Source organism: Neopsephotus bourkii, unplaced genomic scaffold (genome assembly GCF_033783945.1).
Source record: "Neopsephotus bourkii isolate Nb327-2 ecotype Australia unplaced genomic scaffold, CSIRO-AGI_Nbou_v1 NB_230, whole genome shotgun sequence".
Taxonomy (NCBI): domain Eukaryota; kingdom Metazoa; phylum Chordata; class Aves; order Psittaciformes; family Psittacidae; genus Neopsephotus; species Neopsephotus bourkii.
In genome coordinates this window covers 1171922-1187103 of record NW_026900740.1, presented here as the reverse complement: position 1 = coordinate 1187103, position 15182 = coordinate 1171922, and the positions used below count along the sequence as shown (strand labels likewise).

The 15182-nt window shown below is 48.0% G+C and overlaps 2 protein-coding genes across 7 annotated transcripts in view; one reads left to right on the top strand and one right to left on the bottom strand.

The window, feature by feature from the left end:
- Window positions 1–75: 75 nt before the first annotated feature.
- On the bottom strand, window positions 76–10188 carry KMT5A (lysine methyltransferase 5A). 4 transcript variants are annotated; one of them, XM_061344662.1, is made up of 9 exons: window positions 9961–10188; window positions 9560–9654; window positions 7356–7512; window positions 5719–5787; window positions 5568–5640; window positions 4773–4857; window positions 4364–4423; window positions 3379–3569; window positions 76–2329 (listed from the first exon to the last, which is right to left on the bottom strand). In XM_061344662.1, exons 1-9 carry the CDS (start codon window positions 10097–10099, stop codon window positions 2119–2121), a joined length of 1080 nt encoding a protein of 359 aa, XP_061200646.1. In that variant the 5' UTR covers window positions 10100–10188; the 3' UTR covers window positions 76–2118. The 4 variants fall into 4 exon arrangements, with proteins under 4 accessions (XP_061200646.1, XP_061200648.1, XP_061200645.1 ...); XM_061344664.1 differs by having other exon boundaries at window positions 5719–5784; XM_061344661.1 differs by having other exon boundaries at window positions 5568–5784; window positions 9961–10185.
- A 4302-nt stretch (window positions 10189–14490) lies between these two features.
- The window catches only part of SBNO1 (strawberry notch homolog 1), a 31933-nt gene continuing 31241 nt past the window's right edge, over window positions 14491–15182 (top strand). For 2 of the 3 annotated variants that reach the window (XM_061344640.1, XM_061344641.1), the window contains exon 1: window positions 14491–14686. The gene's annotated coding sequence lies outside the window, so the exon portion shown is untranslated. The remainder of the gene's footprint in view (window positions 14687–15182) is intronic. The other variant, XM_061344642.1, reaches the window with a different exon arrangement.

Here is a 15182-nt window from a genome sequence, read left to right as displayed (position 1 = left end):
ATATATATATATATATATATATATGTATGTATGTGATCTCTATGTATCAGTTTCTAAAAAAGTAAAGGATACATATGCAGTGCAACATCAGCTTTATTACCATCTTCCAATGCAGTGCTACTTGATTACCAGTTAAGCATTTCAGAGAAGACAATTTTCCTATTATATAAAACAGGGAGAGATCTTCCCCCTTTCTCGTTTACAAAAGTGATGTGGAAGAACAGAGGCTTTAAGCTATTCAACCTGATAGAGAACAGGAAAATGCTTAAATAAAATAAAGAGAAAAAACACATTTCATTCCAATTTTGACTAAAGGGAAGTGCTCTAGTACAGGAGGATCCTGTACACACTGCTGTAGTCTCTGCTACCGGAGACCGAGACCAGGGAAGTGTCAGTGCCAACTCAAATGAGTCTGCCAAGGAAGCTTATCTGTAACTCATATGTAAGGTAACAGGTCTCCAGTTAATTCCTCAGAAATGGTGCACACACACAGGCCAGCCCTGACCTTGTATTAAGTAGTAAATAATATAAAGCATTTAATGGCTAATGATTTTCACAGCTTTCTTTTAAAATGCTAATGATCTGCAATGGAGACAGGTACTATAGCAGCCACTTCATCAATAATAAATATATTCTTTATTTTACAGAGACATTGTCTTCAAGTTTTTAATTTAAAAAATACATCACTAAGACACCTCTCTTGCTGCTGGAGCATACAACCAGGATGTTGTTGCTGTCTGACCTATCACATAGGCAAGCATCTAAGATTGTCCTAGAGGGCATTAGCTGGAACAGCAGCAGCCTTCAAGACGTGAGGAATAGAAGACATTAACAGAGCCACAGATCCCTTGCTGACCCCTTCCAGCAGCAAGCGTGGCTGATGGCTCACAGCCATTTTCATCTACACACATGCCAAGCCTGCCTTGGCAAAAATTCCAACTGGTAAGAATTCATCTTTAACATAAAGGACCCGCATTGTATTGCCCGCCTATATCACAGATTTGGTTCTCCAACAGTAATGTTACAAACATCTGCAAGATGCTGAGCACTCAACTCCCATTTAAGACAGTGGGACCATGCTGACAGACCTACAGGACCAGGCAATAAGGAATCTACTTTCTTCATTGCATCAACTCCATTATTACAGTTTGAAGCTGCATATGAAGATGACTCCTATTTTTGGAAGCGCTATGCTCTACTTCAAGCATTCACAGTAAATAAATAGCTTCTGATGTGGCTAATTAGCATAGGAAAGTAATAAAAAAATTTTTGGAGAGAGCTTTTCCTTCTTAAAAATCCTCTGGAAGACACCTCCAAGAACCAGCCATCAGCTATAAAAAGGTACCTTCTTCAATTGTGGAAAACAAGTCATGTCAAACATTGATTCTCACTGTGAAGATAGAACTTCACACTTCTATTCAGTATCAACCCAGCCTATTAAAATCCATCCTCCTTTGGCTTGGAGTCATTTCTCTAAAGAAAGCAGCCAATTTGACCATGGATTTCCCCTCAGCACCAGTGCATTTAAAGTTGACTGCCAACATGAGATACTGGAAGAACTGGGTCCCTTATCACAACTTATTTGAGAACGATAGTAGCATCCATCTCAGAGAGGCCTGTCAGCACCAGGCTGTAAGAAGCAGTCTGACAAGCAGTGTAGCCACTGGATGTACAAGTCAGAGTACAGAAGTACACCTGCTGTCCTAAAGCTAATGCCAAATTCATCACCCCACAAAGTGGAGCACGAGATTTCATTGCAAAAGCAGAAGCATAACCCAAGTGGTTAAGTTTCTGTGGAAGTCTTTGACTGCATGCTCAAGTGGCACCGGTCACTATGCAGAAGTACTCAAAATTTTAGGAAGGGTTTCCTTTTGTGATATAAAAAGGTTTGGCAATCTAAGATCAATTATTCAAGCCTGCCTGGAAAACTGTAATAGGTATTTAAATACTGCAAAGCAAAAAGGTAGCCTTTTAGGAGCTTGGAACACCATAAGCAGTCCACTAAGAAAGCTGAGGGAAGTGAGGATGGGGGGGGGAAAAAGCCATCCACTAACTCCTTCTAGAGCCAGTGGACCCATTCAGTCCAAAAGGAAAAAAAACCCAAACTAAGATGAAGAATTAGTGTTTCAGCCATGGATGAGCTTCTATGGAAGCTTTGCTTCTGTCTCCATAGTCGTACAACAGTTCTTCACCTGCTTTAATGTCTCTGGAAGCTATGAGTATGAGATGAGGCACGCCATCAATGTCATGAAGCTTTGTTTGACAATTGCCACATTTGCTGTGATTAATCAGTCTTCCCAAGCGATTAGTTTCTTTTGTAGCATCAACACTGAAAGAACAAGAACAGAATGCAGGATTGCTGCATATCACACAGTCATGATGTGGCCAAAACCCAAAGTGCAGATCAGATAAAGAATGAGGAATCCACACAAGGCTTGAAACAATAAAAGAAAAACAGAATATATTTATATGATTAAACAGACTGCACATAATATGGCATGTAGGTAAGCTCCCAGAAATGTTTAAGTTAGCACAAAACCCTGAAAAATCAAAAACTATGGACTGTGTCTTTGAGCTGCCTGTTTCCAAGCAGCTCTCAACTGTTCACACCACCAGAAACACCTTAAACACCCTCTCCTTAGGAAAGCTGTGTCCAAGCTGAGTAAAGCCAGCAAGAGTCTCTACTCACATAGAAGGCTGTGAATGTCTAAATACTAGATGCCCAGCCTTCAAGGGACTGGAAACCAAATCTTTAGTGCCCTTCTTTACAGCTATCATTATAGACTACAAGCCAGGTACTTAGAACATAGGGTACTGCCAAATAATTAATACACGGGTTTAGTGACCCACACCAGTAACATCAGCCCAAGAAGAAAGAACAGTCTGAGTAGTTGCTTTGAGAGAACTGGAGTCTGGGGCAAATGAAACAGCAAGAGGGATAAAACACACACATGGGATGGGTATCAGGCACTAGAGAAAGGAGAAGACTCAGTCACAAACAGCTCAAGGACATCTTTCTCTTCCAGAGTTTGTCCACGCTGCTTTTCAAACAAGCTCCTTGCAACTCTGGAAAAGTAGTTAATTTTACAGAGAATAAATTTCGGCAGAAGTCCATGGCAGAGATGGAAGTCTCATCCAAGCAGATATAGCTCTCCCTATAGCTTGTGCTGTACTTCAGAGAACAGGTCTCTGAGTCACCTCCTATTCCTTTCAGCCCAGAGATACAGAATGCTCTTGGACCATGAAACAGCACCCAAAGACTTCCTAATCCATGGTTCCTGGTTGTTTTGGGTTTTTTTTGCATGAAACCAAGAAGACTTCACAGCATTCAAAGCCTCTAATCACTCAACTATCACACTTCAGGAAAGAGAAGCTTACCAGTACGTTTTGCTGAGGTACTGAAAATAGTACATATAGCAGCCAGTGGATGGGTCTTGAGCATACACCGCTTCTCGCTTTTTAGCATCTGTGATCTCTATGAGATCCCCATGATATTCAACTACAAATTCTCCTCGATTAAATTCTTTAGTAGCAATTACTCCTCTCCCTTTGCCATCGATGTAATCAATCTGTCAAGTTGAAAAGAAAATCAGCTGGGAAATTAGAGAGTATTTACACGATTGCAAATAGGCTGTTTACTAGGGAGTGAGGGATTTGTCAGTCAAAATTGCTACCACAGGGTATTGCAGACAAAGCCACAGAAGCACAGTGCACAGCACTGTGGAAGAAATTTGGGAATACAGGAATTAAAATAGGAAATACAGGAAGAAATGTGTTACACGTTGAGTTCCCAAGTGTTTTGATACAAAGTCTTCTAATCAAAGAACTAAGAGACACTTTAAGTAAACCATATACAGAGTTATTTTTCTTTTGAACTAACCATTAGCTGAGGCAGCTTGTTCATTTCAGCAGCACCATCATCATACACAGGTTAACAAGTTAGAGGAACAGAAAGATCATCCACCAGTGTACTTCACTATTCCTGCCCTTGCTATTATCAAGAGCCAAAATGAAGACCCACAACAACTGGCTGTCAATGTGCTAAGAGAATTTGTTACCATACAGAGTGTGTAAACATGACAACTAAGATGCTGTATCAAACCCATTTCTAGAAACAAACCCAAGAAATGAGATACCAAAGGCAGCGAGTGCATTTTCAGTAAAGACTATAAAGCCCTCTCAATATATTTATGACTGAGGCTGCACATATTCTTCAGAGACAAGTATCACCCATCCAGAAAGGAAGACACTGTGCTTCAGTTTTGCTGCACTTTCATCTCGCTACCAAGGAACTGCAGCAGCTCCGAGAAGGAGTTCTGCTATTTTCTGCTGAAACAGATTAACAGCAACATACTGTAGTTACCTTCATTCCTTCTTCTTTTCCACTTGTAATTAGCTCATCTATTTTCCTCCTCTCCTCAGTCTGCAGAAGAAACAAGAACAAACAAAACCATAGTATAGTTGATAGCTTTTGTAGTTCATTCTAGAGCTGAAAAGACAACATCCACTAGTTTTTCCAAACCATCCCATATCTTTAGCAAAACTGAATGGCAAAGAGACAGATTTCTGCCCGCCAAAATACACAAGCATCTAGATTCTGTCCTAGAAGAACTGGATCAGCATTTCCATGTTTTCTGTTCTCTACAATACTTTCACCACAACACTGTTTGTATTTGGCCAGTGGATACCATTTACAGACAGTTACATCCTTTCTCAAGTGTTCCATTAACCAGCAATATTACAAGTAATGTTATTTTAACAAGAAACACTACCTCCAATTCAGATTTGCTCTTCCTGGAACTTCTTCTAACTGGGTAATAGTCTGTTACTTTTCGATTTGGTGTTCTTCCTTGTGTTCTAAGGGATGAGAGAAATAGAAAACATATTTCAGGCTATTTGTGAAGTTACACCTCTATGACAGAGGTAGCTGTAAGAAATTCTTATTTTCATTATTATGTTGAAAGGTGATCAGTATTTATCAGAAGAAACTTAAAGTCAAAAGCTACATCCTCTTCTCTTCCACACATTATTTTGTTATTCTAGTACTAAGTCTTCAATAACAAGAATGAAATGCTTTGCCAGAAGGCACACTAAAATTTAGGTTATGAAAACTGCTTGGAAAGGATCTCATTAATGTTCAGTCACAGTGCTTTGGTATCAGGAGCAAGCATCTGCTCAGCCAGGAGGCCCTCAACTGTTCTGTTTCTGTCCACAGAGAAGTAGGTCTTAATAGGTCACTAATTTCTTTTTCTATAGGTGACCAGCAAGTATTTCACTGAAGATACACCAGCCCTGCCTGCCAGAAAATCAGAAGTCCTCTGCAAGGTAAAGAAATACTTTGGGTACAATTTCTACATTTCAAACATGCTATTCTTGAGAAAACAAAGAAGCCACCTTGAAGATTTCTTCCCCATAACACAATCATTTGCTTTGCTTACAAAAAGGCAACAAGAGTAACATTAATTATAGGTCCGACTGTAGCTCCTGAAGGAAAAACTTAGATCCAAGCTTCCTGGTGCAAAAGGACACACAGAAGAAATGCATTTACAACTCCAGAAGTCACTTACTTTCTCCTTGGTCCACGTTTTGCTTTAACCATCTTTTTCTGAGCTGGCTTTGCATTCACCTCATCAGCACAGTCTGACGGCAGAGGCGTTTTTTGAGTTTCTACAGTTCCTTGGTTTTGATCAGAGGAGGGCACTGAAGTATTGCACCCACCTTCTTTATCCTTCTGGTCTTCTGGTTTCATAGCACCTTCAATTATATCACCACTCTTCTTTCTTCCTCCTGATGGGAAAACAAAGAAAGGCTCTGAACTTGGGATCAACTACACCAGACTGCTTTAAATGAATTCCAGTGTTTTCTAGTCCAAGTTTCTAGTTCCATCAAACAGGAGAAAGAGGAAGGGAATGATACAACCACTTTCTGCTAGAACACAAACAGGCTGTTACTCAACTTTTAACTAGTCATTGTTACAGCACACATAGTACAGAAGGTGGAGGGGTCAGGAAAGAAAAGGTGAAACAGAACTCGGGTGCTTTGTCATATTAGGTTTGCAACTCTGTTTTCCAAACCTGAACATGCAGCAGCACCTCCAGTGCAGTGCTTGAGACAACTGCAGTTTGCCACCCAGTGCCTCTAGATACTAAACGACAAGTTGCCATGAGCTACTCAACATCCCGCAGTGGCAAAGGAGAGAAAGCCTTTCTGGATCTCACACTGTGCCGATCAATAGATGCAGATATTGGTACCAAGTGGCCAACACCTCTCAGACAAAATACACTAGAGCTCAAGGGTTGGCACTTATAAGAAGTCTACCCCGCAAACAACCAACGCTTGGTTGCATGTATCCTACCTTTACATGACCACATCCTCCTTCTCACTTAACTGATTTAGAGGTAGATGAGCCTGATTTAAAGCTAAATTAAAGTTTTTATGTAAGGCAAATCCCCAGGTTTAACAGACCCATCTGCTGAGACAGATGCTTCCATCTCCCTGGAGAAATGACACACAGCTGTGAGGCCACAGCAGTGGGACAAGCTGTGTGAAGCCATCATCACTTTCTTGTCAAAACTGGGGACCTAAATTTGGAGCTAAAGGCCACAAGTTTCCAGAAAACCTCTCACTCCCTGTGTGGAGTGGGACTTAAAATATCTGCTTGCTAAAAGTGCTTGCGTCAAAATGCTTTGACAAATTACCAAGGTTATTAAATGCACCTTTAAACACAAGCCAACCTTTTTCTTAGCTCCTCCATAAAGTTACAGAACATTCCCATTTCTAGTCACTACAATGAGGCATCCCTAAAGCCTGGTACTCAGCATCCACAATGTGTGCTCCTCATTCTTAGTGCCTTTATTTCATTCTAAAAACGTAAGCATTTTCTTTTGTAAGTGCCTCTGCCTCATACCTGATGTGATTTTAAATTGCTTTTATAAGAACTAGTATAAAGTAGTTAACCAATTGAATAAACCAGTTTTAGGTAATAAACCAAAAAATACAGATACGCTGCTAAACACTGACCTGAAGCAGCAGAGTAGCGACAGAACTGGAGATTAGGGCATATTGACAATGTAATCATTAGCTTTTTTACCGCCAGAGAGACAATACAAACACAGCCAGACAAAAGACAGGAGGAAAGCTGCCTGATAAACCCCTGACCTAAGTTCTGAGAAGGGTAAGGACAAATTCATCTTGGTAGAATCCCAGTTTACTGACAGATGTAGGACTGGGAAAGCAACTTGGTCAGTGGAGCTGCGCGGCCTTCTTGACTGCGCATTTAAGTTACCCAGCGGCGGGGGTGGAGGGAGCATATTTAACAGGGTTAGCAGTCCAAAAAAAAATAAAATCAATCTTACCATTTCCTTTCCTGCAGGTTTTGTTTAGTGTTTTGCCCTGACATTTCACCTCGTGATACATGACAGAGTTCTCTTCTTGAAGCGGGGGGCGAGCACCAGGAGTTTTGGAAGGATTCAGGTAGCTGTAGATTTTGGATTGACCGATAAACACATTCTCCTAAAACAGACCCATACAAAAATCAATACGTCACAGAGATGCTGAGAACTTGGAGCTGGTATCCACAACACACTGCAGAGAGCTGATGTGTTGATGCATATTACACTGCTTTAATGCATCATCCTCACTGCTGTTGCTGTTTCCACTAAGTGAAAACAGAACAGTGTTAAACACTCAGAGCACTTTACTAATGCAAACTCCCAGTCCAAGAGGACTTTCACGTGAGATGTGACAGGAGGGGGTAGTCACAACTAATTCCAGCCTCCACCCTGTGTTTCACAGTATGAACTCTGGTGCTAAAAAACAACCCCAACTCAGAGCTCCTCAGGAGGAAGGCAGCCTCAAAGAGTGCAAGCCAAAAAAAATACACATAACGCAGCAAAAATCACCCAAGCCTAGAACATACCTCTCATAGCCAGAAAGCTATGAGCTTACCAAAAGGCTCTCAAGAGGTGTCAGATGTTACAGCAGTTAATTATATGCCCTACTAGCACTGCAGAAGACGGGAATCAGTTTTACAGAGTCTACCTTGAGTGACACCTCCCAGTGAGGGCTGGGAGATTAACAGCGCTTTTAATCTGTTGTATTGCACAAAATAAAGTGTAAAAGTTGTTCACAGCAAAAGAAGCTTTAGAGAGTCCTCATGCCTATGTCCAGCCAGGAGAATGGTAAAACCCGCTGGCATAGTCAGACACCCCAGAGAGAGGGGTTTGTGCACTGGCTCAGGCTCCAGGAGCACCAAGAGAGAGGGGTATCAAGTTTAGGAAAGTGTATAGGAGTCATGTCACCTTTGCTCTTACAGTCCCCTGCCACCTCGCTGAATCTGGCTGTGCAGCATATGGAGGTGACAGGGATTTCAACCATTAAACCTCAGCCTCTGCACAAGCAGATGCAACTTGGCCAGAATGAGTTTCTCTTGGCTATCTTTTGGTTCAACTAAAAGCAATTTTCGGACATTGCAAGCCAGTTAAAATAACAAAAACATGCATTCATGTCTTCAAAAAAAGCACACAAAGATTCCCATTAGTTAAAAAATAGCTCCAATATAGCTGACTAAACAAGTGCTCCAGTATAGTCACATAAACACTAAAAAAGTAAACAAAGCACACCACAGAATACATGGGATCATTTTAATAATTAACATAATCATGCATAAACTCAAGGGGTACACAATTCACATGCAAAATAAGACCAGTTAGAGGCTCAAATCTTGGTCTGCAAATGAACTTTACTAAAGGTTACAGTCGCAGTAGGACAGCCTGGAAAAAGGCAAATTAGGTCACTCCCTGACCCCCAATGTTTCTGAAAGGCCTATAAAAGACAACAGATACAAAAAAAAAATGGGGCTTTGAAGGATGACACATTATGAAAACTCCATTTTAACAACTGCAAGCAGCAAGCCCTCCACTGCCAAGTTGTCAAGATTTAGCAAGGAGTTTAAATAAGGGCATTTTCCGAGAAATGCCAGAAGCATGAACTGCAGCAGTCCACCTGCCAGCACAGCCTTCTGGCTTTGAAAGACCATGAACAGGAAACGAACAAGTATTTTTTCAGCCTGGCTTTCTCCCGCATTCCCAGCTCCCTGCCTGCTGTGCTCCTGGCGCTGAGACGCGGCTGCCACGTCTTTGTCTGTGCCAGGCTGGAGACCCTCGAGAGGACAGGCTTTCCCAGCTCAACAGAGCACAGAGGGGCTGCTGAGGAGCTCTAGCAGTAGATGCCATGGCCACAGTTACTTCAACAGAGGATTAAATCAGAAGGGACGACCAACCTCCGGCCAGCCTCTCGTAACAGAGAACGGGAGAGATGTCAAAGGGAAATTGCCAAGCCCGGGGCCTGGATGCTCGTAGCTACGAGGGGCACGGGCAAACGCGGAAAGAGCTCGGGTCCACTGCGGGTTAAGCGATTTCTGAAAGACGGGGGGAGCCTTCGCCGCCTGTGCCCGGAACCGCACAGTGCCGGGGGCGGCCAGCGCACCCCGGGGAGGGAAGCGGAGAGCGCAGCCGACCCCAGGCAGCCACCCGCCCCACTCTGCCCCCCCTATGCTTACCCCACCGGCCCGGGGGCGGCCGGAGCCCTTCCTCTCGGCGCTCTCAGGTCTCGCCTCCTCCGCGCCGCCCGCCCGGGCCTTGGGCATGTTCCTCCCTAGGAGCAAGGGGGGAAGATCGGCGCCTGAGCCATGTCCGGCGCGGCCGCCCGCGGTCATCGCCCGTCCGCCACGGCCTGCGCCATGTTTAAAGGGCTGGATGCGGCAGGGCGAGCCGCGGCGGCCCAGCCCCTTCCCGGCGAGCTGCGCACACTGCGCGGGGGAGGAGTCCCGCCGGCCTCGGCGCCCCGCACCTCCCGGGAGGAGCCTCCGCGTCGCGGAGATTCCCCGGGCCGCCCGGCCCCAACCCTAGCAGCGACAGCCCCTCCGCGCCCGGTTCCGTTCCGTTCCGCTCCTCCGCGCACCTTTCGCCATGCCGGCGGCGGCGCGGCCTGGCGCCCTGCGGCCCCCCGCAGCCGGGCTGCCCCGCCGGTCCCCGAGGAGCTCCCCCGCCGAAACCAACTGCTCCGCAGGGAGACGCCGCTCTCCCCTCGGCAACCCCATTGGCTTAGCCACGTGCTGATCAGCGCCGCCGCGCCCCCTGATTGGTGCACAGAGCCATACACCGCCCTCTCCCTGTCACACTGAGGTGGTCTCCGCTCCCGGGAACAGGGTTTAAATGTGCGTTCCCCGAGCGGCGATTGGTTCGTGCGAACGGCAACCAGCGCTCTGATTGGTAGCTCAGGGAGGAACCGCCCTTCCTCGGCAGAGCCCCGACACGTGGAGCTGGCGCCCCGCTGCAGTGGGCTCTGCCCGGCCCGGCCCGGCCCGGAGCGGTGGCGAGCACCGGCGGTCCGGGGGGGGGGGCATTCCCGGGATGGGGTTTAAGTCTGAAGTCCATCCTTGCCTAGAGGACAGATGATGCTCAGGCCTGAGCCTCAACCCCTTCTGCTGTAACCCCAACCCCGTCCTTAGGACGGCCCAGGAGCTCGGGGCAGGTCCAGCACATCTGCATGGAAATTAGAGCAGGACTCCAGAGAGTTAAGCAGCTTTATGGTGGGAGTACACACAGCTCATGAGATGCTTGGTGTTCCTTCTCGGCCAGTGGATGTCCTGACCTAGGGGCTACTGTTACAGGGGAACCAGCTACTTCAGGATGGCAAAACAACAGAAAACTGTAATTTTCCTTAACAACAACACAAAAAGAGAAGGACCACTGTCAGCTTCATCAAGGAATGCCCAGAAGGGACGGCCCTCGCAGCGAGAGAGCTGGAGGCTGCAGCTGCAGGGTTGGCAGCAGAAGCAGCCCCATGCTTTAGTCTGCCCTCTCCCCATGTCATGATAGCTCTCTGCTGAGACAGGCACTTTGGGAAAAGGAAAAAGAAACCCAGCTCTGCATTGTTGCTGTAATTTATGATGTCTTTGTCTTTGCTAACGAGGCACATACAGTTTATGGGAAGGCAACATGTTTTTGTGAACAACCTGTGCATCATGTCAATGAACTTCCTCCCTCAGGGCAGGTACCCTGAGCTCTCCAGAAGGCATCAGAGCCCTCAGGCAGACACTGGGACTATTTTTCCACCCCAGTTCCCACTGTCCTTTTCACACAGCGTGGATGTGACTGGAAAAAAAATCTTCATAAATTACTAATGATGGTTTCTTTCTTGCAGTAATCACAGAATCACAGAAAAGTTAGGGCTGGAAAGGACCTTAAGATCCTCTAGTTCCAACCCCCCTGCCACGGGGCAGGGACACCACACACTAAACCATGTCACCAAAGAGTCCATCCAACCTGGCCTTAAACACTACCAGGGATGGAGCATTTGCCAGTTCTCTGGGCAACCCATTCCAGCGCCTCACCACCTTCATAGTAAAGAACTTCTCCCTTACATCTTAATATCTTATATTTTAATGGAGAAATGCTGTTCCTAATGTCATGGGAAAGCTCTGGAAACACCTTTACTGTGTTTTTACTCAGCTTTTGGGGATATTTTTAATAGCCGTTTTATAGCTGTGCATTAAACAAAAGCAATAGGGTTTGCAGCACCGAGGCCGTGCGGGTCGCCGCTAGAGGGCAAAGCCAGCGAAGTTAATTCCCTTCCCTGGAGCAACAAAGGAAACAACGTCAGCTCTAACATCAGCTCAAGCCGGCCCCTGCTGCCAGCGCGTTGGGATAGCACCAAGAATGAACCAAATAGCTTTCCCCCTTGCCTTGTCTCAGGGAGCTATGACCAAAAAGGCAGTACCAAGGGGAAGTTAAAATGTTATCATGCATAAACCCTGCCAAAAAAGGACTTGTCCAGCTGTAGCTGCTGGTCACCATGACTCAGGACTGGCTCCTGTGCACTGGAGACAGCGGGATGATTCCCACTGGCATAGGCTTTAAAACCCAGTGACCTAAATATTATCTCCCATAGTGCTGTAAAAGCAGCTCCAGTGGGCTCTGTGTTTTCATGTGGAAATGGGAAGTCAGGGGGAAGGGAAGAAAAGCGAATGAGCAAAGTGCTGGTTTTGCTCAGAAAGCAAAGGAAATCTTCAGAGTAAATCCCTCCAGCCTAAACACTTCACACTGTTAATATATATATATTAGTTTTAGAACTGGCTACCTTTAAATTCAAGAAAGTTCTATTTCTCTCAAGTAGACCAACAAGCTGCTGGTTATGTATTCCCACTCGAGAGCAAGTTCTTGCTGTAGTTCTCCCACAGCTCCTGTTACATTTTCAATAAAATAAATCATAAATCATAGAATCACAAACTGGTCTAGGTTGGAAGGGACCTTCAAGCTCATCCAGTCCCAGCCCCCTGCCACAGGCAGGGACCCCTTCCACTGGAGCAGCTTGCTCCAAGCCCCTGTGTCCAACCTGGCCTTGAGCACTGCCAGGGATGGGGCAGCCACAAATATCACAATATTTACAGAAATTTCTTATTAACAAGATGAAATCTTGACATTTTGCATTTTGACCGCTGTACCTCGCCATGAAAAAGCACATTCATACCCTAAGGATAACAGTTGCACATTACGTTAGGCAACTTATAGTCATATAATAAAATGGCAATAGGGGCTAATCCCATTTCACAGCTTATAAAATATAATTACGTTCACAGTAGTGTCTAATTATGGTAAAAGGGACTAAGGGACTAAAAACATGGATCTCATTCACTGAGATCATTAACTCACACACAAAGTCCTGTGGAAACAGTATCCTGCAGGTAACACTGCATTTCACACCAGTGGGAAGTGGTGTTGTCACTCATCTCTCCCTGTCGAGGATGGTCATGAACTCTGCTCATAGGCCTGACAGGTTAACTCTCTTTTCAGCTCCAGGTACCAAAAACATCACCTTCTTGTCCCGATTGTATAGAGCTGCTTATGTGCCTTTAATGTTAGCTATAGCACACACACACTGTCCTTTATTGTGCCTCTATTTGAAGCACTAGAGGAAGGTATCAGCCACCATTTGAATTGTTCTTCTCATCTCTGGCCAGGCTCCTCTCATCTTCTTCTAGCATCTAAAGCATCACTGATTAATCTGTATGATTTAAGTCAGTTTAATTAACATTGCTTTGTCTTTAAATAGCTTAGTCTAAATCCGCCTAATCCATTATTGGTTATTTTAATCCTTTTTAGGTTTGCCGAACAAGAAAATAAGTAAACTTGCATAAACTGAGCAAGCAGCACGGAGCGTTTTAAGCAGGTTTCATGAGTGCCACACTTCGTGTGTGCTTCAATTTTATGCTAAAATTCTTACACGTTTTCATATTCCTACACATCTAGGAAAATATTTTAATGGAATAATGTCCCTTTCAGCAAGAATCTTGTCAGTCTGAGGGCCTAACTGCTAAAAGATCTCCCTAAATGTCAAAGCAAATGTAAGCAGTCATCGGGTTTTCAGGTAGAACTAGCTCTTTGCAGCAGAAAATGTCACTTTAGCCACTTTTAAGGTATTTGTGAGGGAAAACTCATGTGCCAGCACATTGCACGTGTGGCATTACCAGGCTGCTCAGCAGGGATGGCCCTCAGCACCGCTGTCACCTCTCGTTCTCCTTAGGGCGCTGCTTCTGTGAGGGGGACACTGGCGAGTCGTGCGCCTGCGAGGGAACGGGGGTCAGTAGGCATCCCGCAGAGCCCAGAGCCCTGCAGTGCTTTCACAAGGACAGCAGCGCCAGCCACGGCGGGCTGGAACCGAGGGGGGCCGCGTCCAGCGGCGGGAGCAGGCTCCGACACCATCGCTTGCTCCTCAGCCGATGGAGGCTGCCCGCCACTGCCGCGCACCGCCTCAGACGGATGGCGCAATGCGCATGCGCCACCCCTTCCTCTTTCTCCTTCCCTCCCCCCCCCGCCCGCGCCCGCGCCCGCGCCCGCGCACGGACACAAGGCGCGTCATCACGATACCCCGAGAAGAGCGAGCTCTCGCGAGAGTGCCGCCTGTCGCGTCCTCGCGGCAGCCGCCATCTTGGAGAAGCCGGGGATCACGTGACCGCTCGCAGCCCCGTTCGCCTCCGCCTTCCCCTCCCCCACCCAACCGGGAACCGGGCCCAAGTCGCCAGCCTCGAGTCCGGTCCGCCGCCATCGGCTCCGGGGCAGCGCCCGCCCGCGGGGGACGTCGCGCTCTGAGGACGGTGGATACGCCGGGTGTCGGGGCGGGGAGCTGTTGGTTGGGCAGGGAGGAACGAGGAGCGGCATGTCACGTGACGCGGTCGGGGGAGCGTGCGCCACAGTCCGGTGGCGGCGGGAGCGGAGCGGGGGAGGGGGGGGCGAGGGGGGAGAAACGGGGGAGAGAAAGGAGGGGGGGTTGGGCGCGAGTCGGTGGCGGCGGCCACGTGATTGGGGAGGCCAGCGTGGAGGGGCCGCGCATCACGTGGGGCGAAGCGCGCGCCAGCGGCGGGCGGTGGCTGGCATCACGTGGGGAGGGGTGGGGCGCGTCGTTCGGGGGGAGGGGAGGGGGGGGAAAGGAGGAGGAGGAGGTGCGGTGTTGGTCACGTGGTGCGGCGCGGCGGGCGGCCTTCAGCCCCGCTCCCCCCCTCCCCCTCCCTGTGAGAGGGGAGGGAGGGCAAAGATGGCGGCCGTGAGTTAGAAAGCGGCGGGCGGCGGCGCCAGCGGCGGACACTTCTAGGAGCGGCCGCGGGAGGACCGGGAGCGACCGAGAGAGAGTGAGTCCTGCTCCGCCCTATCGCTTGGTTGCGGGTCTGCTCGGCCGCCTCAGGCCGCTCCCTGCGCCGTGGGTTCGCTGCGGCGCCCCCGGGGGTTCTCTCTCCTCAGACACCGCCGCTATCGCTGCGCACCGGGCCCCGCGGTGTGTGTGTGTGAGGGGGGTGCTGTGTGAAGGGGAAGCCGCCGTGTCGGCAGTGGGCTCCGCGCCTCCCTTGGCCCCTCAGGCTGGGGCGGGCCGCACCGACGTCCCCGCCGGGGGTCCCCGGTGGGCCCGGTGCGGCGCGGTGAGGCGGGGGAAGGCGCCGCTGGCCCGGCTGGGCCGCCGCTTGCTTGCGAGTCGGATAAACTTTGTGCCCGAGGCCGTGTGGGTAGCGGTGGGGCCGCCTGGGCGGGCGGCGGAGCCCCCTTTGCTGTGGGGAAGCGTTTCGGTAGCGGTTGGCGGCGCGGGGGTGGGGGGCGGCGGTGGGGCTGGGCTCGCTCCCCCGCCCTGCTCGG